The following is a 26978-nucleotide window of genomic DNA, read 5'->3' as shown; positions in this document are numbered from 1 at the left end:
AAGTGGCAGAAAGATATATCTAAATTTGTCTGGCAGGGCAAAAAGCCCAGAATTAAGTTTAAGATACTTACCGATTCTAAAGAAAGAGGGGGGTTTGCCCTGCCGGACTTAAGACTATACTATGAATCGGCAGCTTTCTGCTGGTTAAAAGATTGGCTACTTCTTGAAAATGCAGACATTCTAGATTTGGAAGGATTTGATAACAACTTCGGTTGGCATGCATATATTTGGTATGACAAGGTTAAAGTGTATAAGGGTTTTAAAAATCACATTGTCAGGAAAGCACTATACAATGTTTGGATACGGTACAAAGATTTATTGGAAAATAAAACTCCCAGGTGGCTTTCACCTATGGAGGCCAAGGAGGTAAAGAAACTTAATATGAGAACTAATTGGCCGAAATATTCTGAAATTTTAGAACAAGAAGGTGGTGAACTTAAATTACAAAGTTATGAGAAAATAAAGTCCAAGGTACGAGATTGGCTCCATTATTTTCAAATAATGGAGGCTTACAAACAAGACAGGAAAATTGGTTTCCAGGTGGAGAAATCGAAACTAGAAACAGAACTGTTAGAACCCAATACTAAGAATTTATCAAGAATGTATAACTTGCTGTTGAAGTGGAATACAATAGATGAGACAGTGAAGTCAGCTATGGTTAAATGGGCACAGGACATAGGTCATGACATTATGTTTGCTGACTGGGAGCAGCTATGGACCACAGGTATTAAATTCACGGCATGTAATGCCTTACGAGAAAACATTATGAAAATGATTTACAGGTGGTACATGACCCCAGTCAAGCTTGCGAAGATTTATCATCTGCCCAATAACAAATGTTGGAAATGTAAAGAGACTGAAGGTACCTTTTTCCACCTTTGGTGGACCTGCCCAAAGATTAAGGCCTTCTGGGAAATGATTTATAATGAGATTAAGAAAGTGCTTAAGTGCACCTTTAACAAGAAACCAGAGGCATTTCTCTTGGGTATGGTCGGCCAGCTGGTGCCGAAGAAGGATAAGAATTTCTTTTTGTACGCTACTACGGCAGCAAGGATTCTTCTAGCAAAGTATTGGAAGACACAAGAGTTACCCACGCTGGAGGAATGGCAGGCGAAAGTGATCGACTTTATGGGACTGGCAGAAATGACCGGCAGAATCCGCGACCAAGAGAAAGAGACTGTGGAAGAAGACTGGAAGAAGTTTAAGATGTATCTTAAGAATTATTATAAAATTGAGGAGTGCTAAAATGCTGAGGGAAAGGAAGACGTAGAATTGCAGCGGCAAACTGTGTTTAATTTTAGGGTGGAATTGAAAAGGAGAATGAATTTATATTTAACTGGCTAAGAAGGGTTGCTGAATAATGGTTTAAAATTAAGGATGCAAAAAGGGGAAGGTATGGGGAAGTCCGGGAAAAGAGGGTTATGGAAATAAGGTAAAGAAAATATGATTTTTTGTGTTTGTTTTTATGTTGTTTTTGTGTATGTTAAAAATTTGGAAATTAATAAAAATGTTATTTAAAAAAAAAAAAGAAAGTTGATGTGCCAAGGATAAAAAGGTGGAAGAATGCACTGGAACAGTCCATATCTTGGAAGCTCTAAATGGCAACTGGTGAAATCCTCATGGATGACATAAGCCTCTTTCAGTATTGCCTCATAATGTTTGGCTTTCAGCAGGTGGGAAGACTTTGCCCAGGGCAAAGTGGAGTGCAAATCTTAGATGTTATGTAACGTGCCCCCACCCCCATGCAAAACAAAACGCTGAGCAAATAAGCAGTATTTGAGAGTTGCTCCATCAATTCTTGCTCTCACTCTCTTCCTTCCAAGTCAGCCTCAACATGGCTCTGTGGACATTCGTCCTCCTTGACCCAGTCTCAGTTTTCTTGCTGCTTGTGCTGATCTTCTTAACGACATTCTGGTTTCTGAGCAGCAGCCATGGGAAACCACCTCTGCCCCTGCCTCCAGGTCCTCGTCCACTCCCAGTCATTGGCAATTTGCATTTGATAGATATCAGAAGACAAGATTTATCATATATGAAGGTGAGATGTGGTGATGGCTTGTGGTGGGAGGGAGACGTTGGTTCTGTTTTTAAACCTTCCCATTTCAGTGCAGCCAACGTAAATCTCTGAGTATCGTTTCATAGCGTGATTTTCAGAGCAGATCACTTGCGATTATGATGGTGAAAATGTTAAACTCCTTAAATAATATTCAAGGTCCAAGGCTGTAGTCCTACATAGGTAAAGGTAAAGGTACCCCTGCCTGTACGGGCCAGTCTTGACAGACTCCAGGGTTGTGTGCTCATCTCACTCTAGAAGCCGGGAGCCAGCGCTGTCTGCAGACACTTCCAGGTCACGTGGCCAGCGTGACAAAGCTGCCCTGGCGAACCGGCACCAGAGCAGCACACAGAACGCCGTTTACCTTCCCGCTATAAAGCGGTACCTATTTATCTACTTGCACTTAAGGGTGCTTTCGAACTGCTAGGTGGGCAAGAGCTGGGACCGAACGACGGGAGCTCACCCCGCCAACCATGCGATTGGCAAGTCCTAGGCGCTGAGGTTTTACCCACAGCGCCACCTGCGTCCCTGTAGTCCTACATACCAGGGTTCAGAATTAGAGGGCCGCTCCAGGTCTCCCCCACCTCAGAGACCACCTACCAATTTTGGCAGTGGCATGAAGAGAACCTGGGGCATGACTGCCTGCAGCAGCACCTGATTTGCAAAGCAGAAGCAAATCAGTTACGTAAGTTTTCTGGGGTATTTTGCAGCTTCATCCATCCTGACCCAGTGCTGTGATCAGCATCTGATGAGTCGTCCAGTGAGATTGTCCCCACTCCCCTCGCCGACACCTTGGCCCTCTTGACAGCTGAGAGTGCAGTTTTTGGAGAGGTGACAGGTCACAAGGATCTAAAGTGGCCAGGGAAGATCCGTACTTGTTTCTCTGCTGCCGCCAACAAGGCCTTTTTTCCAGCTGTGGGGCAGATGAGATAAAATCCCCTCTTTTTCACTGGTTTATTTGACTGAAAATATTCATACACCGCTATTCAAAAAAAACAAAAAAAGATACCAGGGCAATTCACAATTGGAACAATAAAATCATACAATAGAAACCATATTTAAAAACTTAAAATTAGATATCAGCTGACTATGGCAGAAAGTTATCTTCTTCATTGCCCGCATTTGTTTTCAGCAGGCGTTTAAAAGGTTGAAACAGAAGGTGCCTTCTGAATCTCTATTGGCAGAGAGTTGCACAGGGCTGGGCTGATGACAATGGCTCGGTTTCATGTTGTTGTCAAGTGAGCCTCACAAACTCGGGGAATGAAAAGAGACACTCTTGCAGATGATTTCTGTGATCAAGCTGGAATATAAAGGTCCAGGCAGACCCAGAGGTACCTTAGACCCAAGTTGCCCAGGGCTTTAATGCAAGGGCTTGAACCTGGCTCGGTAGCAGGTGACAGATGCTTTGATCATGGAGTCACATGGCCACTAATAATGAACCATATGATGTAGATATTACTGCAAATTTATTATGCTGTTTTTCTGATGCAGAAATGACATGGTTTGGTATACATATTTCTGTCATTTATTATTCCTATGAGCTTTGTTCATGAAACCCATTAAAAAGTTATTCAAAACAACGATTCTACACCCATTGGAGCTTCTGAACAAGCTCCAAGGGCACCCACACATAGGGTGTATTGCAGTAATCCAGCCTCAAGGTTTCCAGCAGCAGTCAGGCTATCTCTGATCACTTGCTGTTCATGGGGGGCGGGGGAGGAGAAATCACTGACCCATTGAAGGTTGCACACACACAATAAATCACATTATGCACACAGAAATTCACATTGTTTATCAAATACTTATTATCCAGAAGATAAATAAGGTGCATTTTCAGCTCCTAAAATTTCCTGGAAACAAACTGGCAATCAGCATAGCTGTGGTTTTGTCTTTTTTAAGAGTTGAAGGAACTCTCCTGCCCCTTTTAACCTGGCGAACCATTTTCTCTTATTGTTTTGAAATTTCATGAGGTTCTGAATATTGGAGAATGAGCACTTTAGCACATAAGGTATTGTTTGTAAAAAAGAAAGAAAGAAAAGAAGATCTGTTGTAGACATAAACAGCCCTCTTATTTCACCTAAATGATTCAGTGGAACTACTTAAAAAGTATTGGAGTCTCCAGCACAAACTGAAATTTGTTCTTTTTTAAAAAACAAAAAGGATCCGTTTCAGTTTGGGCCGCACCACTGTTTGCGGTGGGAACATCTTAAAGCAGATTGGAAGCAGATTCTTTCTCCCCCCCCCAAAAAAAAAATTGGGCACTTTAGTTTACCCCTCTCAGAGTTCCAATTCCCAGCGACTCTTAACAAACTACAGTGCCCAGATTTCTTTGAAGGAAAGGATGTGCTTTGAATGTGTTTTTAAAGGTCTAGCATGTACAAAGCCAGAAGCAGATTTAGGACTGCATGACCAGTTCCGCTGGACCGGGCACTGAGCCTAGCGGGCGCCGCAGGGTGTGGCAACCATGATGTAGTGAATTTAGCAGAATGGAGGGCAAGAGGCAGAGGGGTTCCAAATTTTGGCCTTGCACAGGGTGCTGCTGAAATTTGAAAGATCAAACTTCCCAGAGTGGTTTAACAATCAATCCCCCTTCCCAGGGAACACTGGGAACTGTAGTCCTGTGAGGGGAATAGGGAGTCTCCTAGCAACTCTCAGGACCCTTAACAAACTACAGCCCCCATAATTCTTTGGGGGAGGGGGAGCCATGACTGTTTAAAGTGGTATCAAAGTGCTTTAAATGTACGGTGCAAATGTAGCTGCTTTTGATCCTACTTTTCCAATTGAGCCCTGCCTGTGACCATTGCTCCTTCACACCCATGTTCCCCTCACAGAACTACAATTCCCAGAGTTCCCCCCTTCTCTGAATTTCCACCAGCACCACCACTCTTGTAGCATTGCTGTGCTTTGGCTAGACTGAAAAAAGAGATGAAAGATGGAAAGCAAACCATCAACATGCCCTGCCTCGTTGTAAAGTTCAACACAAAGGCAAGGAACAGTTGTGTGGTGATGTAAACAAAATCTGCTCCTTTTGGCTTATGGGGTATCCAAGAGCCTGTATAGGAGGCTCAGTAGGAGAAAATAACAGAGGCCAGCCAGAGAATATTGAGAAGCCAAGCAGCTAGTAAGCCTGATCTTTATTAAACTGTTGCAACAGGGTCCTCACTCACCACACGCAGGAGGGAGGAGGGACCCAGAACAATGGTGCGCAAGCCCTTATATAGACTTTTGAAATTGCCCACCCTGTAGCTCAAGAACACCCCCCAAAACATCATACATACATCACAGCAGGAGGTGGTCTATAACAGAAATCCTGTCTGCCAGGATACCTGACAATGGCCAGTGATTGCTTACTTGGCCAGCCTGGCCATTCTTTTGTGATGGTAAATACTTCAATTCCTGAATCCAGGTCACCAGGCTCACCCTATTCATACACAAAGATGCCCTAAAGACAGGTAAGCAAATGACAATAGAGAGGCTTTTCCATTTCCTTCCTCCTTGCAGAGAAACATTTGAGGTCAATTTGGGAGAGTCAAAATGGTTTCAGGATTGTTCTCCTGTACTATTTCAGACACGTGGTTTACATACTTATGTATATGCTTCCCTTGTAAATTCATGAACATTTAATTTATATATTTGAGACCTTAAGTTGTTACAACAGTGGCATTAAAGTATGGTGTTTTATATTTGCTTGGGCTTCTTTCTCCCCACCCCCCCAAAGTGGCACCAAAGAATGATTATGAAAGGAGATAAACTTTATTTCATCTTCACAGGAAGCTTCCAGCTTCTCCAAGTCATTCATCTTGTCGTATTGATTTTCTCATCCTCTGACAAGGCAGTGGATCCTCTTCCCCCATACTGGAATGGCGGGGGGGGGCAAGAATGGACTATTGCAACTCCACCACTGCCATTCCCCAAGAGCCACACAACTGCAGAACTGTTGCACAACAGAATGCTTTTCACCACTTGGAAAGGTTGAAGAGCTTAGCTCTTGCATCCTCCTCTGGCAGCCTGCAGCACTGCATGTTGAATTTTTCAGCTTTCAAATTCCAAAATTGAGGAGTGCTGAAAAGTTGTAACATGACTTGGGAATTCAAAAGATATTTTGGTTAAATTAAAATAATTTAGTTTCCCTTAGTAAGTAAAATGTGTGTGAAATTGCATAGAAATAATTAAAAACGATTGCCAAATACTTGCAGCTCCCTCCCAAAGGAGTCTGTCCCACTGTCGAACAGCTCTTACTGTAAGAAAATTCTTCCTGATGACTTAAAATAAACAACTTATATAAAAGAAAGGAATATGCAACGATCTATTAGAGTGTAATAGCATGCTATAGAATTAACTCTTGAAACATCGACAAACAGAAATTCACTCTCAACAATTGCAATAAATCATTACTTAAATTATAATCAAGAAAAACGTAACAGCAAGCTCATCTTCTCTTCCAGCTTTCAGAAAAATATGGCCCAGTCTTCACGGTTTATTTAGGTTTCCAGAAGTTTTTGGTGCTGACTGGCTATGAGGCCGTGAAAGAGGCGCTTACGAGCAAAGGCAATGAATTCATAAACAGGCCTCCACTCCCAATATTCCAACAGATGCAGAATGGACACGGTAAGAGCAACATGGGAATAATATTTTCTGGTGCATATTGTTCCGAAACGGGGCTGCAAGGGCAGCTGAAGGAAGACAGGGAGAAGAACTAGAATTTGGGTGCTGTTAAAAGTGAGAACTTGAGTCTGTTCCTTTTAACTAGTTGTATCACAGAGTTTGAATTATGCTTTTGAATTATGGTGCTGGAGGAGATCTTGAGAGTCCCATGGACTACAAGAAGATCAAACCTCTCCATTCTTAAGGAAATCAGCCCTGAGTGCTCACTGGAAGGACAGATTGTGAAGCTGAGGCTCCAGTACAGTGGTGCCCCGCAAGACAAATGCCTCGCAAGACGAAAAACTCGCTAGATGAAAGGGTTTTCCGTCTTTTGAGATGCTTCGCAAGACGAATTTCCCTATGGGCTTGCTTCGCAAGACAAAACGTCTTGCGAGTTCTTGCGAGTTTTTTTCCCTTCCCCCCCTTTTTCTAAGCCGCTAATAGCCGCTAAGCCGCTAATAGCGCTAAGCCGCTAATAGCCGTGCTTCGCAAGACGAAAAAACCGCAAGACGAAGAGACTCGCAGAACGAATTAATTTCGTCTTGCGAGGCACCACTGTACTTTGGCCACCTCATGAGAAGAGAAGACTCCCTGGAAAAGACCCTGGTGTTGGGAAAGATGGAGGGCACAAGGAGAAGGGGAGAACAGAGGATGAGATGGTTGGACAGTGTTCTCGAAGCTACCAGCATGAGTCTGACTAAACTGCGGGAGGCAGTGGAAGACAGGAGTGCCTGGCATGCTCTGGTCCATGGGGTCACGAAGAGTCGGACACGACTAAACGACTAAACAACAACATCACAGAGTTGGCCCCCACAGAGCTGCAATTCCTAGCACCCTTAAAGAGCTACATTTCCCAGGATTCTTTAGGGGTGGTGGAAATGTGCTTGGAATGTATGGCGTATATGCAGCTCATGTCCCATATCTGAAGGAGTACCGAAACCTGCCTAATTTTTCAGATCCTTTGCCAAAGCCCTGCTCCATGCGTCTGTGCGTTCCAGACGCCTCTTGTGGAATTTTCTCTCCAGACATGTTCTACTTTGCTAGCATTTGCGGGGGTGGGGTGAAGGAAGAAGAAGCCAAGTGAAGAGAGGGGCGGAGAGTGGGGAGCAAGAGGGTCTTATCCCCTCCCGATTAACTCACTTGCTTTCGCAGATGTGCACATAAGTGTGTGTGAGAGAGCAAGGGAGGTGCCTTGCATGTGTTTATGTGAGAAAGAGCTGTGGGTCTGTGTGCATGTGTGTATATTTACACACACACACACACACTTGCATGCTTGTTCCCAGGGGCATCTGATGGGACCCTCTAGAAAGCCGCTTGCCGGACTAGATGGATCCTTCAATCTCATCCAGCAAGACCCTCTTAGGTCTTCATGTTCTGATCACTTAAGCCCCCACAGAACTAATTTATATATTACTTGGATTGGATAACTCCCTCGAAAATTCTGCTTTGTGTCTTTCGTTTATTAATACCCTCAAACAATACATTTCCCCCCTTAAAATCAACAACTCCCCTCTAACCTATCAAAAAGGATGTTTCTGGTTCAACCTTGCATACGGAGATCTCATTTTCCTGCTTACTCAGCAGCACACCTTCCTGGTTTGCTAGTGGGTGTATTGGCTCGGGCTGATGGGAGATGTAGTCCAAAACCTCTAAAAGAGCACCATATTGGCAAAGGCTGCAGCAGAGCAGAAGGAGCTGGGTAGAAAGAGACAATTCATCAGTCTTACGGCTTCTGTGGCCCTTCCTGGTGCCTTGGTAGGACTTGATGAAGAGCATGCCTCAGTTATTGCTCCCTGCTCCTGAGTATTTTTTCTCTGACAAAAGGCTTTGTGCTGCTGGGCAGTGGAGACTGGTCCATTTGGGAAGATGGGGCACTGCCCTACCAACCTCAGCCAGCCTCCACTTACATCCAGCCCAGGAGGTGTCACTGCCTGTCATCTTTCTCCTCCTCCTCTTCAGTCTCAGTGTTGCCCTTACAGAACTCAGCAGGGAGGAAGATGGGGGCAAAACTTGAATTAGTTGGCTCTGCCAGTCATCAGCTCTAGTGCCACCTATTGTTAGGCTCCCTGCCTTCAGGGTCAGACTTTGGGCTCTCACATTTCAGCGGCTCCCTGTGCGACACTAAAATTCAGTGACCCCTGCCTCTTGCACTCTGTTCTACAGCATTGTTGTGGTGCCCAGTGCGGCTGCACCAGTCACTCTACCCTAAAACCACCTCTGCTGTCCTCCACCCTACTAGTCGCATTAGGCACCATCCAGCACTGCTGCTAGGTGTGTGTCGGGGCTGCTGCTGCTCTGCGGTTCAGCTTAGGCTTGGTACTGCGCCTGCTGCTGAGGGATGAGTGTGGAAGGTCAACTAGGCCGTGGCAACTAGGCCGTGGCACCTGCAGCCTTGCTGAGAAAGGTCTTTTCCAGAGTGGGAGCCTCCAGGGGTCCTGCAGGATATGCCATATGTTCAACTTCCCCCTCCCCATATGTGCTAGAGCCAGAGGTAAGAACGTTTCCAGACAGGTGGGTTGGGATCCCAGTCCACACAGCTTCTTGTGGAAGAAAACTTCATCCTTGTGTTCTCTGGGTTGTGTTCCTCAGGTGTAATTTTCTCTGATGGGGAACTTTGGAAAGCCATACGTCGATACACCTTGGCGAGCTTGCGGGATCTCGGGATGGGCAAAAAACGGATAGAAGGAAAGATTCAAGAAGAGCTGCAATTCCTGGTTGAGCTGATCGAGTCTTTTAAAGGTGAGGCATTTTTTCCACTTTTATCGCTCCTTTTCTATGCCTGCCATCTGGCAAGTGCCACTGTGTTTATTCTCCATTCTTTTCTTCTTCTTTTATGTTTTAAAGGTGAACCCTTTCCGCTGAAGACATTAACTTTAGCTGCAACAAACATCGCCTATGGCATGGTGTTTGGAGACAGGTTTGACTATGCCGACGAGACTTTTCTCACTCTGTTAAAATACATTGATGAAGTGGTGGTCCACCTGGGAGAACCACAGCTGCAGGTAGGCGATCCTTCCTGCATCTTCCATTGCAAAAATAATCCAGACTTGGCTGGATTTTGTGGAGTTTTAGAAACTCCACATGCTGGCCAGTGGAAAAGGGTGCTGTGCCTTAGAAACTGGTTTGATGCAGTCTAGAATCCCGGAGATTTGTCAGGTACAGTGGTACCTCAGGTTAAGTACTTAATTCGTTCCGGAGGTCTGTACTTAACCTGAAACTGTTCTTAACCTGAAGCACGACTTTAGCTAATGGGGCCTCCCGCTGCCGCCACACCACCGGAGCACGATTTCTGTTCTCATCCTGAAGCAAAGTTCTTAACCTGAGGTAATATTTCTGGGTTAGCGGAGTCTGTAGCGTATGTAACCTGAAGCGTATGTAACCCGAGGTACCACTGTGTACACTATTCATTTTGTAGCAGTAAAACCACAACCAAGTGTGCTTTGTAAACACACCACAGGCAAAGCAACAATGTGATGGGCACTTAGATATCAACAACTTTTATTATTATATATGTTGACATCATGCCTTTCCCCCAGACTGGGACTCAAGGTGGCTTACAACCAAATTAAAATATCATCGATAAAATACAAAAAGCTAATGACATTTAAAAGACAACCATTAAAAAGTAATGAAATTCAAATAGTATTAAAGCAAGCATGAATAAACTGCTTCTGGCGCATGGAACAATGTGATGAGTGCCAGTGTGCGTGCAAATGCTGTTTACCTTCCTGCCGCAGCGATACCTATTTATCTACTTGTGCTGGCGTACTTTCGAACTGCTAGGTTGGCAGGAGCTGGGACAGAGCAACGGAGCTCACACTGTCACGGGGATTTGAACTGCCAACCTTACGATTGGCAAGCCCAAAACGCTTGGTGGTTTGGACCACAGTGCCCCCTGCAGAGCAGCTGTACGAAGCTGGCTTTACTCTCCAAGTGGAAAACTGGAACTGTCCTTGAGTCAGGCTGGAAAGAAATGTTTTTATTTGAAGCCAAAATGAGTTTGGGCTCCCGTCATCTCTCTCTCCCCGCTCTCCTTACTGAGCGGGGGCCTAGCCTGTAGGTTCCCGCCAACCCATCTACAAACATCAGTTTGTCCTGGAAGTCTTTGCAGCCCTCCCACGCAGATCCTGTTGCACAGTGCGTAGCTGGTGTTTAAATTAAAACCACATGTAAACGGAGCGAAGCCTTTTTAGGCTGGGATTAAGCCACTGTTGCTCCACCCATCAATAACATTTCAAGCCCCAAATCTGAAAGTCTTTGTGTGGGTTCTCCTCACTATTCCCCCCCCCCACTTGCCCTGCCCTATCCCTCCCTTCAAGGGGCACTAAAACGCTTCGGGTCACTGGGAAAGGGATGGAGGACAGAAGGCAAATCTGTGGTGCTAAGCTCACGCTATCTCTCCAAAATGTCAGATTCCAATGAGGCATTCCCATAGCCTTTCAAACGATTCCCCTAATTCAATCTCTATCGCATAGCATGCCACTTTCAGGAACGCCACCAAGATGACTCCAAGGCCCCTTGCACAAACCCAGCAGCAAGACATGGGAGTTGTGTAAGAGCACACTATCTGGCACAGAATTAGGGTACTCTCACATTTTTCTTGCATGCAATCTTTACTTGACTTTTCATTTACTTCTCTTTTTGGGTTCTTCTCTAGGTATATAATGTCTACCCGTTCCTTGGATTCCTTTTAAAACCCCACAAGATGATCTTGGACACAATGGAAAAGACCCGTGTCATTCTGAGGGAATACCTTGCAGCAGGCAAGCAGAGAATCAATGAGAACCTCTTACAAAACTACTACGACTATATGCTAACCAAGCAACAGTCAGAGGTATCTATCATCTATCTATCTATCATCTATCTATCTATCTATATCATCTATCTAGATACAAAGCCAACTTTTCCAGTGCTTATTTGGCGCTTGGTGGGGTGTTTGTGTGTATCTGCATGTCTGTTCCCCAGTAAGTTATGTTCAGAGGATAAAGCATGTCCCTAAACAGTGCATGAGCTGAGTTTGAAAGTGGTACAAAATTCAGGGAAAGGGACAGAAGTGGGCAATCCCAACCATGATGCTGAGTAAGTCTCAGAACAGCCTGCCAAGGTTAGTCAGTGGGCCAATGAGAGAATGGCGAGAGTGATAAATGAGAAATTGTTTATTTGCTTGTTGAGAAGATTCAGTATTTATTTTCCCAGGGCAGTTGTTAGTCAAGGAAATATATTAGCAGCAAATTCATCAGCTAAGATGACCACCCTAGTGGTCCCGGGCCCTAAGGACGTTAGATTAGCTTCAGCCAGGGCCTTTTCAACACTGGCTCCAGCCTGGTGGAAAGCGCTGTCTCATGAGCCCAGGGCCCTGCAGGATCTGATTTCTTTCCGCAGGGCCTGTAAGACAGAGTTATTCCGCCTGGCCTTTGGCTTGGAACCAATTTGATTCCCTCCCCCCTTTCTTTTTTCTTTTTTCTTTTTCCTTTCTCCTCCTGTGATGAGGCTGCATTTTAATATTTTAATGTTTCAATACTTTAATGTTGTATTTTAATCTTGTTTTTAAGTTGTATTCATTCAACTTGTTTTTATTATTGCTTGTTAATAATAACAAGCAAATGGGGAGGGCGGGGTATAAATAAAAATTATTATTATTATTATTATTATAAGATAACCTTTTGGCTTATTTTCCATTCCTTGCCTTGAGAAGCAGATTTTGCCATTCTGTGGTTCATCGGTTCTGCTGTTTTACTGTGTTGTGATATTGTTGCACATCACCCCAATCTCTGAACATTGCAAGTTTCCAGGGGTTCCAGGCACACTTACCCAAGGTTCGTGTTTCCTTCTGGCAGTGAGGCATCTTTTTCTGTCTCATTCACATCATAGCAACCCTAATTCTCTCTAAACTCTGGCTGTATATGTTGAGGGAGAGAGGGGCCCCTTCTGTTTGCCATCTCAGACAGAGTCCCTGGATCCTTTGTTCTTCCTAATGGCTCATTACCCAGGGTATCACCTCATGAGGAAGTTAACTTGGCTTAATTAGCTCTTAACACTTGGCTTAATTAAAGGATTAGAAGTGTCTAGCACACAGCTTAATGCACACTGGCTTAATCTATACGGGTCTGGCATCTAGTCTTAACACCAAGGCCTGATGAAATTCTAACTCCTGCTAGACCCAGAAATTTAGGATGTCTAACACCCTCAAACTCATAACAGTATTTTTCTGTTAGCCACCTTGAGCTTTGTGTCCTGGCTCTCACCCTGGATGAAAAACTCAAGCTTGGAGCATGGTTTGTTCCATAATATTTAATGCTTTTCAGCATGATACATAGGCAGAGTAAGATTCAAATTTAAGGCAAGTGCTGTGCATGGCTAATAATAATAATAATAATAATAATAATAATTTAATTTATACCCCGCCTATCTGGGCGGTTTACAGCATTTCTAAAAACATAAAACACCAAGCATTAAAAACCTCCCGTTACTGGGCTGCCTTCAGATGTCTTCTGAAAGTTGTGCAATTCTTTATCTCCTTGACATCTGAAAGGAGGGCATTCCACAGGGAGGGCGCCACTACCGAGAAGGCTAAGCAAGCTTGATCCAACAAAGAAACATGCCTCCTGTTATATGGGAATGGGGCAGGCACAACTTCAGCGCAGCTGGCACCAAAGCCGGCATGTGACTCAGGGGCAGTGCAGCCAGGGAGATGGAGGAAAGAACACAGCAGAGCACTGAGAGACTGCACTGCTGAGACACTCCCCAGAAACTGATTGCTTGTCTGTAACGTAATGAAGGAGCAGGCCCGCAGCTTTGTTATATATCTTTAGGTGGCAGGCAAAAACATTTCTCTTCAACCAGGAATTTGACTGATTAACATTCTGTGGCTTTTTAAATGTGTCGGTGTGTATGTGTGTGTGTTACTTGTTTGTTTTTGTTTTATTATGTTCTCATTTTGTATTTTTCTGCTGGAAACCACCCAGGGATCTTTGAGTGAAGGTCAGTATACAAATTTCTTGCTGTTGTTGTTTTGTTTTGTTTTGTTTAAATATAAATGAACCACAACATTTGCACCTTGCTCTTCTTACTCTAAGGAAAGGAGCAAAGACAGGAACTTTTTCCATGATACCAACATTTTGGCCGCAGTCTTTGACCTGGTCCTAGCTGGGACAGAGACCACAGGCACCACACTGCAGTGGGCTATCCTGCTGATGATGAAATACCCCCATATTCAACGTAAGCCATACTTTAGTGTTTCAAAGTTGGACAGCGTTGCATTCTGATTTTTACTATGAACCAGCCAAACTCTTGTCGTCATGACAAAGATGCACTGGGAGGGATGAATAAAAGGAGAGGTCCTGTTGTGGATCACGGTTTGAGTAGATCACAGGAAGCAAAGAGTAGGAATAAATGGGAAGATGTGGAAAGTGGAGTCCCCCAAGGAACAGTATTGGGGCCTGTGGTTTTTAACTTGTTCATGAACTATCTAGAGCAGGGGTCAGCAACCTAAGGCCCATGGGCCACAAGCGGCCCATGGGGGTCATTTAACCGGCCCATGGACCCCTGCTGCCCACTCCTGCAGTCAATGGGAAGCTCCTGCAGCCAATGGGAAGCTGCACATGCCTCCTCCGCACCAGAAGGAGCGCCGGAAATAGTGTTCGCTCATGTGTGTGTGTGTGTGTACACGCTCTCTCTCTCTCTCTCTCTCTCTCTCTTTCTCACACACACACACACACACACACACAGAGTCTCCGGCACACTGCGGCATCTGTGGGACCATGAACCGGCCCAAGCCACGAAAACTTTGCTGACCCCTGTTCTAGAGTTAGGGGGAATCTGTGAGGTGGCCACGTTTGCTGACGATACTAAATTGTTGAGGGCCATTAAACCAAAAAGAAATTGCAAAGAGCTCCAAGGGGGCCTCTCCAAACCATGTGAATGAGTGATAAAGCAGCCAATGCAAGTATAAAAACCTGCGTTAAGTTGTTGCATTCATACCTGGTTTCACCTCTTTTTTTGTAATAACTGTCAGAGAACTCCCGTTTCAGGGCAGGCACGAGAGGAAATCGAAAGGGTCATTGGGCTGGAACGTCTGCCCACCTCTGAAGACAGGAAGCAGCTGCCCTTCAACAACGCCATAGTCCACGAGGTGCAGAGGTTTGCCAGTATCCTGCAGCAGCTTCCTCGCTGCACTGCTGTGGACACTTGCTTCCGCGGCTACTTCATTCCCAAGGTAGGAAGCTTGGCCTGCTGGCACGGCCAAGTGGGCAAGGTAGGCTGGGAGTGCACCGTGTCTGAAAGAGGACGTCTGGCGTCAAAGCTGACCTCCGAGGCTGCGTTCAGGCAGCATGTTCCTCTTTCCTGATCTTCCCTGACCTGTCAATTTCCATGTTTCATGTGATCATTCACACAGTGTAAAGTGGGATCTAGCAGAAGCTTAGCACTAATTACCACAATAATGGTGTCCAGGGAAAAAATCCCGTTGCAACCCGATTAGCTCAGAAAATCGTGAGGTGTGCTTGTTTGTGTTGGAATATCATGTAATTGGAATTTCCCGACATTTAAGCTTTAGTGCAGCATGGTAGTATATCAGTCAAAAAGGCCCAGTTCCGTAACGCAGCAGGAACTGCAGAGTAAAAGGGTTGTTAGAACTCGGTACAGAAGCACTAGCATTATAACCCAGAAAACAAATGCAATAAACTGCATGTCTGAATGCAGGCTGAAAAAGGAAGTTGCCTAAGGCCTTCCCTGCGTTCCTGCTGTGACTTTTCCTTCCTTGAGAACTTGAGAGGCAGTGTGGAGTAGTGGTTAGAGTGTCAGGATAAGACCTGGGAGACCAGACTTCAAATCCTCACTTGGCCTTGAAGATCAATAAGAGGCTTTGAGGCAGTCATTATTTCTCAGCTGAACCTCCCTCACAGGGTTGTTATGAGGATAAAACGGAGACAACCAGGTATGCCACCTTGAACTATTTGGCGGAATGGTGGGATTATAAATGGAATAAATGATGATGATGATGATGATGATAAGAAGAAGCAGCAGCAGCTGTGGGCGATGGAATGCCTTCCCTCCGATCATCATCATCATCATCATCTGTGGGCGATGGAATGCCTTCCCTCCGATAATCATCATCATCATCTGTGGGCAATGGAATGCCTTCCCTCCAGTTCCCCCCCCCCCCCCGCCCCAATTAACAATGTAAACTCTGCTTGCCTCCCAGGGCACACCCGTGATCCCCTCTCTCACCTCCGTGCTGTATGACAAGACCCAGTGGGAAACCCCCACCCAGTTTAACCCCAACCACTTTCTGGATGCTGAGGGGAACTTTGTGAAGAAGGACGCCTTCCTGCCCTTCACTATAGGTAACACAAATTCTTCCTGCAGGCAAAGAAGGTGCTTGATGACGACCACCCTATCTTCCAAGGGTATAGCTATGTTCTGCCTCCACTGTCAGAGGCCTTGTGTCTCTGACTACCCATTGCTGGGAATCACAGGTGGGCAGAGCGCTGTTGCGCTCCTATCCAGATCTCAGGCTTCCCGCTGGGGCATCTGGTTGTTGGCTGCTGCGAGAGCAGGTTGCTGGACCAGATGGGCCATGGGCTCGTGTTCTTACACAACAGGCAGATTCCCCTCCACTGAGTCAGTTCTTGGAAGTTCTAGGCATGAGATGTGGAGACCACCTGGGAGTGCCGTGTATGTGACCTGACTTGATTATGCGCATGAGATGAGGCCATAGGGAGAGATCAGCTTCTTGTGGCCCCAGACACAGCCCTTGAGGACCAACAGGACCACAGCTAGCTAGGAGAGCAAGTGGCTGATTTGGTCTGAGTGGCTGAACCTCAGAAAGCTCCAAGGATGGCAGTGGAGTTGACTTGCACTAATATCCTCCCCTGGGCTTGGCTATCCACCCAGAGCTCTGTCCCTTCTTGTCAAGGTCTTTAAAGGGGCAGTCTGCACACCTGCAGCTTTGGGCCACATCGCCGCTATGCTAAGGGTACCTGTGTGTGTTGCCAGGCAGGGGTGGAGAACGAGAGTCTCTCAGTGGTTCCTCTGAAGGTTCCCTGCCAGGGGTGACTGGCTTGGAGCTGGAGGCTGCTAGGTCCTGCCTCAGTGTCAGAGTCTGTGCCACTTCCTACATCACAGCCCCTCTTGGCTCCCCAGGACTTAGGGCACCTTCTTATTATCAGTGCTCCAGTCACTGCGAATAGCCCAGGGTCCCAGCGAAACTCCCTTGGAGTGTTAAGACAGGGCATACACTCACCAAATAATTGATAATGCTGTGCACAACCCTAGTCTCCTAGGGTTCAGTTTCCTGGAAACTAAAAGGGTTTTCTTGTGTGTGTGTTTAAAAGGGTTTTCTTGTGTGTGTGTTTAAAAGGGTTTTCTTGTGTGTGTGTTTCTTTGTGGCTGATTAGCTGCTCTCCCTGTGCAAAGGTCAGAGGGGGCAGGGTTTCTGTTGAGGCAGGTGATGGGAGGAGCTTATCAGAGCTTGCAGGGCAGCAGCGTTTGATCCATCTTTTAGATTTAGGGGAGCTAGTCTCAAACGTTTGTTGGGGGAGACCTAGGGTTTTTTGGGGGGGGAGTTATTTGTCCTGTCTGCACGCTTCTTATGATGGAGGACCGCTGTAGCCAGCCCCAACGACACGTTCTCAAGATGGAGAGTGAGGGAACAGCTGCAGTCGCCTGCGGTTCCTGCACAATGCTTGCCATCTTGCCAAAGGTCGCAGGCAGCTTTACCAGCAGCAATTGCATGTTGATTGCCCTCTTAGAAGACAAAGTCCAGCAACTGGAGGAACGTGTAGCTACGCTCCAAAGAATTAGAGAGCTGGAGCTCTTCTTGGAAGCAACAGAGCACACCGTCTCCACCAAGGAGGAGACAGGGGACTCCCCTGAGAAGGAGGCTAGTTCACCAACACAGGAGCCAGATATATGGAGAAACGTGACTCAAAGAAGTAGGAGGCCCAGGGTTCACTCTGATTGTTTAGAAATACACAATCGCTTTGAGGTCCTCTCCCCTAGCATGGAAGACGAAGAGCAGACTCCATTTGAGGATCTCTCCCTCGTTACAGTCGATCAGGTATATGAAGACGAGCAGCAAAGTCAGTCCTCAGGGAATGTGCAGGCGACCTTGGAACGGACAGCTCACGGAAGAACCCCGACCAGACCTAAGAGGAGGCGTGTAGTGGTGATAGGGGATTCCCTACTGAGGGGAACAGAAGCAGTGATCTGTGGGCCTGACAAGATGTCTCGGGAAGTGTGCTGTCTCCCCGGGGCTAAGATCCAAGATGTAACTGAACGACTGCAAGGAATCATAAAACCCACTGACAAATACCCCTTCCTCTTGGTTCATGTGGGAACCAATGACACTGCAAGCAATAGCCTCCAGAAGATCAAAAGAGACTACGAGGCTCTGGGCAGGAAATTGAAGCAATTAAATGCACAAATTGTCATCTCATCTGTCCTCCCAGTTGAACGACGTGGCCCAGGGAGAGAGGGCAAAATAGTGGAAGTGAACAGCTGGCTTCGCAAATGGTGTAAACAGGAACGGTTTGGATTCTTAGATCACGGACTGCAGTTTCTTGAAGATGGACTTCTGGCAAGCGATGGGCTGCACCTCACAATGGTTGGGAGGAATGTTTTTGCCAAAAATCTCAGAAACCTCATCAGGAGGGCTTTAAACTGACTAATGTGGGGGAGGGAGACAGTGCTCCTGAAGGTAGGAGTCTATCCATTGATGAAGATGATCATCCAAATGTCATAGACCAAATGGAGCAAACAGCACGCAGACCTAGTGGTGGGAGGAAAAAATCCTTAAATAAGAGACACGGGGGAATGATTAATGGACTTCAATGTCTGCACACTAATGCGCAAAGCATGGAAAATAAACAAGATGAGCTTGAGCTCTTGGTACAGCAAACTAAATATGACATAATAGGCATCACTGAAACCTGGTGGGATAAGTCCCACGATTGGAATGTAATAATGGAGGGATACAATCTATTTCAGAGAAACAGACCAGACAAGAAAGGAGGAGGAGTGGCGTTATATGTCAGGGATGTGTATACCTGTGAAGAGATCCAAGATTTAGAACCTCAAAGCCAAAGTGAGAGCATTTGGGTCAAAATTAAGGGAGAGAAGAATAACAGTGACCTCATTGTGGGAGTTTACTATAGATCCCCAAGCCAAACGGAGGACATAGATGATGCCTTCCTGGAACAGATGGCCAAGCATGCAAAAGGAAGGGAGATAGTAGTAATGGGGCACTTCAATTACCCAGATATTTGTTGGATGTCAAACTCAGCCAAGAGCATAAGGTCAAACAGATTCCTCACTGGCCTTGCAGACAACTTCATTGTCCAGAAAGTGGGGGAAGCAACAAGAGGAACAGCCATTTTAGATCTGGTCCTAACCAATGTTGATGACCTGGTTAGTGGGGTAGAAGTGGAAGGATCATTAGGCGCGAGTGATCATGCTCTTCTGAAGTTTACTATACAGCGGAAAGGAGCAGCCAAGCATACTAGGACTCAATTTCTTGATTTTAAGAAAGCCGACTTCATAAAACTTAGGGAAGTGCTGGGTGAGATCCCATGGACAGTAATACTAAAAGGAAAGGGAGTTCATGATGGCTGGGAGTTTGTTAAGAGGGAGATAGTAAAAGCACAACTTCAGGCAATACCAATGAGACGGAAACATGGAAGGTGCCTAAAGAAGCCAGGGTGGCTATCTAAAGAACTTTTAACTGAGTTAAGATTAAAAAAGGATGTGTACAAAAAATGGAAAAGGGGGGAAACCACCAAAGAGGAATTCAAACAAATAGCCAGCACGTGTAGACACAAAGTCAGAAAAGCTAAAGCACAGAATAAACTCAGGCTTGCTAGAGAGGTTAAAAGCAACAAAAAAGGCTTTTATGGGTATGTTCGTAGCAAAAGGAAGAACAAAGAAACAGTGGGGTCACTCAGAGGAGAAGATGGTGAAATGCAAACAGGGGACACAGAAAGGGCTGAACTCCTCAATGCCTTCTTTGCCTCAGTCTTCTCCGATAAAGAAAACAATGCCCGACCTGAAGAATCTGGAGCAAATGATTCAGCAGAGGAAACACAGCCCAGAATAACTAAGGAGATAGTACAAGAATACTTGGCTAGTTTAGATGTATTCAAGTCTCCAAGGCCAGATGAACTGCATCCAAGAGTATTAAAAGAACTGGCAGGTGTGATCTCAGAACCACTGGCAGTCATCTTTGAGAATTCCTGGAGAACAGGCGAAGTCCCGGCAGACTGGAGGAGGGCAAATGTTGTCCCTATTTTTAAAATGGGGAAAAGAGAGGACCCAAATAATTACTGCCCAGTCAGTCTGACATCAATACCAGGGAAGATTCTGGAGCAGATCATTAAGCAAACAGTCTGTGAGCACCTAGAAAGGAATGCTGTGATCACCAATAGTCAGCATGGATTTCTGAAAAATAAGTCATGTCAGACTAACCTGATCTCGTTTTTTGACAGAATTGCAAGCCTGGTAGATGAAGGGAACGCAGTGGATGTAGCAAGGCATTTGACAAGGTGCCCCATGATATTCTCGTAAAGAAGCTGGTAAAATGCGGTCTTGACTATGCTACCACTCAGTGGATTTGTAACTGGCTGACTGACCGAACCCAAAGGGTGCTCATCAATGGTTCCTCTTCATCCTGGAGAAGAGTGACTAGTGGGGTGCCACAGGGTTCTGTCTTGGGCCCGGTCTTATTCAACATCTTTATCAACGACTTGGATGATGGACTCAAGGGCATCCTGATCAAATTTGCAGATGACACCAAACTGGAGGGGTGGCTAACACCCTAGAGGACAGGATCACACTTCAAAATGACCTTGACAGATTAGAGAACTGGGCCAAAACAAACAAGATGAATTTTAACAGGGAGAAATGTAAAGTATTGCACTTGGGCAAAAAAAAATGAGAGGCACAAATACAAGATGGGTGACACCTGGCTTGAGAGCAGTACACGTGAAAAGGATCTAGGAGTCTTGGTTGACCACAAACTTGACATGAGCCAACAGTGTGACGCGGCAGCTAAAAAAGCCAATGCAATTCTGGGCTGCATCAATAGGAGTATAGCATCTAGATCAAGGGAAGTAATAGTGCCACTGTATTCTGCTCTGGTCAGACCTCACCTGGAGTACTGTGTCCAGTTCTGGGCACCACAGTTCAAGAAGGACACTGACAAACTGGAACGTGACCAGAGGAGGGCAACGAAAATGGTCAAAGGCCTGGAAACGATGCCTTATGAGGAACGGCTAAGGGAGCTGGGCATGTTTAGCCTGGAGAAGAGGAGGTTAAGGGGTGATATGATAGCCATGTTCAAATATATAAAAGGATGTCACATAGAGGAGGGAGAAAGGTTGTTTTCTGCTGCTCCAGAGAAGCGGACATGGAGCAATGGATCCAAACTTCAAGAAAGAAGATTCCACCTAAACATTAGGAAGAACTTCCTGACAGTAAGAGCTGTTCGACAGTGGAATTTGCTGCCGAGGAGTGTGGTGGAGTCTCCTTCTTTGGAGGTCTTTAAGCAGAGGCTTGACAACCATATGTCAGGAGTGCTCTGATGGTGTTTCCTGCTTGGCAGGGGGTTGGACTCGATGGCCCTTGTGGTCTCTTCCAACTCTATGATTCTATGATTCTATGATTCTAAAGTCCATGGAGACTGTGGTGTCTTTAGGACGTATGGTTTTGTTGTTATTGTTTAGTCGTTTAGTCGTGTCCGACTCTTAATGACCCCATGGACCAGAGCATGCCAGGCACTCCTGTCTTCCACTGCCTCCCGCAGTTTGGTCAGGCTCATGTTTGTAGCTTCGAGAACACTGTCCAACCATCTCGTCCTCTGTCATCCCCTTCTCCTTGTGCCCTCCATCTTTCCCAACATCAGGGTCTTTTCCAGGGAGTCTTCTCTTCTCATGAGGTGGCCAAATATTGGAGCCTCAACTTCACGATCTGTCCTTCCAGTGAGCACTCAGGGCTGATTTCATTAAGAATGGATACGTTTGATCTTCTTGCAGTCCATGGGACTTTCAAGAGTCTCCTCCAGCACCAGAATTCAAAAGCATCAATTCTTTGGCGATCAGCCGAAGAATTGATGGTTTTATTTACACATATATGTAACCTGAGCAATGGATGAAGGGTCTTGCAGCATTAACACACCAGGCGGTCTTGCCTCCCCCTTAGGGGTCCAGGAGATTCCCCCAACTCAGGTTTTGATTCAGCACAGAGCAAGATGTGCCTCTGTTTCTTTGGCTTCCAGCATCAGCCCAAGTCACACACACTCACAACTCTCCCATACACAGCACCTCCCCTGCCTTGGCCTTGTCGTTCTTCATCCTTGGATGAGAGTGCCATCCAGCCAGGTGAGGTGGGAAAAGCTCCACTCATTTGTCTCTATGACAACCTCTTGTGAATGGACATGTGAATGGTGGCACTTAACTGGCCGACTAAGACCACTACAGTAACAAAGCAACCAGGTTGACTGATTGACCAGGTTCCTTCACAAGTTTGGAACTGACCCATGGGTATCATCCGGACTACCACTGCTCCGCCACACAAAAGAACTTACAAAAATAATATTGTAAACTGTTGGACTCTTGCTTCTATTTGCTGTTTTCATTGAAAGTCCAAACCACTGGTTTGTTGCAGGCCGTAGGAATTGTCCCGGAGAAAGCCTGGCCTTGATGGAGATCTTCTTGTTCATTGTTGGGTTGCTCCAAAGGTTTACGTTTTGTCCTCCTCCTGGAAAGACCGTTTCAGATTTGGACCTCACCCCCGAAGTCACCTTCACCCTGAGGCCCCAAGCTTACTCTACCTGTGCTGTGCACTAAACGGAGAACAGCTTGTCCCAGTGGAAGTGTTCTTTTGTCTCATTTGCCCAGGTGAATGTTCAGATTACAATATGCACATCTGCTAGATTACAATATGCACATCTGCTAGTTAGTGCATGACGATGCTAAGGACTACAGAGTTATATTGCTAGATAGAGAGGGAGGAAGTGAAGCCTTTCTACTTCCTTTCTCTGTGTATGTGTGTGTACCAGGTAATGAGACAGACAGGTGTGAGCTTGCTCCCAAGCTTACAGCACATGCTTAGAATTATATTCTGTACTTTCTGTCCAAGAGTGTTCTGCTTATGCTTTCCCCCGCAGCTGCATGGAACAACACATGTATCAAGCCTATGAATATGTAAGTAAAACATTCTAAACTTGCTTTTTTTAAAAAAAATCTTTATTGAAAGTATTATATGTGCACTAAGCACGCTGAGACGTAAATAAAAGAGAGAAAAAGAGAAACAGAACCCGTGTAGAAGGGAAAATGAAGGGGGGAGGGGGAAACCCAAAACTGTGTACTTTATAAGGTTGTTAATGTACTTCACCAGATCTTAATCTATTATAATATTTCTAAGAATGGATTCTAAATATCATTGAATTTCTCCATAGCAAGTCTGCATTTATATGCAAGTTGTTCATATGTTGAGAGTTTGTATAAGTCTTCAATCCAATTGTAGAAGGGAGCTGCATTTTCATTTTTCCAGTTCATCAGGATCAGTCTTTTTGTTGTGGTAAGGGCACGGAGAGACCACTCATATTGTCCTTTTGTAAGGTTCCATGTGCTAGGTATATCATTCAAGAGGGTATTTTGCTCTGTAAATGTAAGGTTGTTTCGTACAGTTCTGTTGATAGTTTTAGTTACCTTCTGCTTGGAATTATATTCTGTACTTTATATCCAAGAGTGTTCTGCTTGTGCTTTTCCTTGCCGCTGCATGAAACAACGCATGTATCAGGCATATGAATATGTAAGTAAAGCATTCTAAACTCGCTTAGTAGTGTGTGGTTTGTTCCTTGAAAAAGGGATAGAAAGAAGAGAGCATTGTAAACGGAATAAGAAGGGTCAAACAAACTATATTCCTAATGCTTCACAGTGCTCCTTAACTTTTGTGAGTTTAATATTCTTCCTACTGGGGGCTCTCTTGTGTGCAGGCCTTTTGTTTCGAATCCAGGCACATAGCTGATTCTTTAGTTGTTCACCCACACTGTGGGTCCACAAGGATTAATAAATTTCCTTCCCGACACAGAAGTCATTATCCTGAGACAATAACCCTTGTCTGTACAGAGCGGGGATTCTTGGAATTGGTGCTTCAGAAACATACCGGCTCTCTTGGATTACAGGTCACAGCTTTCTTTTCCTTTATGGAGTGATGAACTCCAACCAGCAGAGGGGACATCCATTCTTTGTTCCTCGTGCCCAGAGCCTTCCTGCCCACCTCCTGTTCTCTTCAAGTCCTGCTCTAAGCCTCCTTTTCTGTGCAGCCTTCAACCTAACCTCTGAGGGTTATTTCTCGTTGATGCTAAAACTGCACCTGCGCTCCACCACTTAAGGCTGCTACATCACTCTTTGTGACTGGTGGTCCTCAGGGCTGGACCTGAGACCGGCGTGCCATGGACCTTCCGCCTTGCCTGGGGAAAGTGAGAAAAGGGCTGTGTGTGCACACTATACAGGAGATGCTCGGGTTGCGAACGTGATCCGTGTGGGAGGCACATTCACAACCTGCAGCATTCGCAACCCGCAGCGTCGCGTCTGCGCACGTGCGGGTTGCAATTCGGCTCTTCTGTGCATGTGCAAAGTGCAATTTAGTGCTTCTGCGCGAGCGCCGAAACCCAGAAGTAACCTGTTCTGGTACTTCCGGGTTCGGCACAGTGCACAAACCAAAAACATGCAACTCAAAGTGTCTATAACCCAAGGTATGACTGTACATGGAAACCACATTCCTTTTTTAAAAAATTAACATATAAAACGCATACATTTACATTTACACAATACATATACACAATACACTATCTTATTTTCATAGCATAAAACATACCTGCATTACTCTATATAATACCTACCTATACTAGACATATCAACATACCTACACACCTACCCCACACGGACACCCACCAAGTGACTTGACTTCCAGCCATTCTTGTTACTCTACTTTATTTTTCCAATTAGTTTAAACGCATTTCATTAATTTCCTTAATCTCTTCTATCTTAATTTTACTTTCCTTTCACTGTAATCATTTTCTGGATTCACTCAATATCTGTCAAAGGTTCTACTTTTTCCACATAGATTTTGATGTATTCCTTAAAGATAGCCCACTCCTTATTCACTTTTTGTGCCATATCTTCTCTTATTCTCCCTGTTAATTCGGCAATATTAAAGTATGATAGCCAGTCTGTTTTAGTTGGGACGCTGCTGCTTTTCCAATTTTTGGCAATTAATAACCTTGCCGCCGTAGTTGCATACATAAATATTGCTCTGACCGTTCTTTTTATTTCCTCTGACATGATACCTAGGAGAAAGAATTCTGGGGTTTTTTCAAATGAAAATTAATTGTATTGATTGTTATTGTTTTATGGATTGTTTTACCACATTCCTGGCACATTCTTCTCCTCAAAGAATCCCAGGCCCTATAGTTTACCATGCTCAGAGTTACAATACCCAGCAATCCTCAATGAACTGCAGTTCCCAGAATCCTTTTGAAAGTGGACAGTGTGCTGAATGTGCTTTAAATATATAGTGTGTTCACAGCCTTAAGGGTCCACAGATATCAGTTTGGATTAGGAGTGGGGCCTCGTCAGAAAATCTGAAGCATCTACACTGGCTGTGCATCTGCTATTGAACCAGATTCAAAGTCCTTGCATTAATTTACAAAGCTCTGAACAGCTTAAGTCCAGGCTGCCTTAGTGATCACTTGAACCCTTATATCTCAGCTCAATCACTGAGGTCATCTGCAGGAGCATCTCCTTTTCTTCCCCAAGTTGGTGAGGCTCAATTGACCACAAAAAAAAAACCTGAACCTTTTGTGTCATCGGTCCAGTCTGGTGGAACTCCTTGCCAATAGAGATTCAGCGGGCACCTTCTGTGCCAACTTTTCATACATCTTTCCATAGCAGTTAGCTGATTTGTAAATGTGGCTTTTTATCTAGTTTTTATTGTATGGTTTCATGTATAATTGTTGTAAACTGCTCCATATTTTCTTAAATGAATAGTGGAATACAGTCATACCTCGGGTTACAGCAGCTTCGGGTTGTGTTTTTTTGGGTTACGGACCGCCAAAACCCGGAAGCACTGGAACGGGTTACGTCTGGGTTTCGGCAGTGGCTCATGCGCAGAAGCGCCGAATCACAACCCGTGTGTGCGCAGACATGCCGCTTCGGGTTGCGAATGCTGCGGGTTGTGAACATACATCCCGCAAAGATAACGTTCGCAACCCGAGTGTCCACTGTACAAATATTTTCATAACTAAATAAGATCCGAAGTTTCCAAGAGGAGATTATAGACATCTGCAGGAGGGTTTTATAATATTGTTTTATGCAATGGTTTTTCAAGACACACACACAATATTAAGTGGAGCAACAGTTGCATTTTAAGTACACATTTAAATTTTTCTGTGCAAAGCACTGTATACCCTTTATGTTTGTGCATGCCCCGTGATGATTGTATGTCATTTATTGCATGACCATAATCTGTAACATCATAACATTGGGGGTGGGGGAGAAATAGACAGTCCTTGCTGGTCCTTTCCAACCCTACCACTGATTATAAATGTTCCTGCCACAATCTTCTTTGTATAGCTGGTCCTTCCTTGCCTGTTTCACTCTGCTGCCACCTTGTGCCCACCTTAGGTTACAGCCATCCAGTTCCTTGTCTACTCTCTGCTTCCACCTATTGACTTATTCATTCAACAGGAGCTCATTTCTCCCAAACGGTTTGCTGTAAAAAAGGGGAGATCATGGATAGAAGCAAGCAAGCCAGCAAGCGGGAACATACCTCTGCAAAATGCAAGTTATCATGCATGAGTGTGTCACCAGATCAGAGGCTCCCTTCCTGCAGAAAGGTTCGATCCTCATATGAAAAAGCTGCATATTCCTGTATTCCAGGGGGTTGGATTAGATGATCCTCAGAGGCCTCCACATTGGGTGTCTAGGCTCCCAACTGGATTCCCCCAACCCGGCTCCCATCACTCCCAGGGAAAGATGACAGCTTCAGATCCACAGGCAAAGGACTCAGCTTGCCCCATGAGGATACCCATCATATGGGTTTACTGGGAGGAAAAGGATGTCCATGTAAACATCTGCCTAGAACAGGGCCTGCAAGTCACGCACGTCTCAGCTGAGGATTACATGGAGGCCCTGCCATTGCATTAGACCTTGGATCAGACTTGATCTGGGGCTTAGGAGGCAGGAACCTCAGATGAGACTGAGTAGGGGCCCCTTCTCTGACCTCA

At 45.3% G+C, this 26978-nt stretch overlaps 1 protein-coding gene across 1 annotated transcript; it reads left to right on the top strand.

The window, feature by feature from the left end:
* Window positions 1–1809: 1809 nt before the first annotated feature.
* LOC307203220 (cytochrome P450 2W1-like) lies at window positions 1810–22543 on the top strand. Its single transcript, XM_079953878.1, has 9 exons — window positions 1810–2035; window positions 6496–6658; window positions 9284–9433; window positions 9539–9696; window positions 11352–11528; window positions 13771–13912; window positions 14725–14909; window positions 15897–16038; window positions 22352–22543. The coding sequence occupies exons 1-9, from the start codon at window positions 1835–1837 to the stop codon at window positions 22531–22533; spliced, it is 1500 nt and encodes a 499-aa protein (XP_079810004.1). The 5' UTR covers window positions 1810–1834; the 3' UTR covers window positions 22534–22543.
* The last annotated feature ends 4435 nt before the right edge of the window (window positions 22544–26978 follow it).

The sequence above is a fragment of the Podarcis cretensis genome (assembly GCF_951804945.1).
Source record: "Podarcis cretensis genome assembly, chromosome: 14".
NCBI lineage: Eukaryota > Metazoa > Chordata > Lepidosauria > Squamata > Lacertidae > Podarcis > Podarcis cretensis.
Note: the sequence above shows the minus strand (reverse complement) of the source record. Positions and strands in the feature narration are given on the sequence as shown.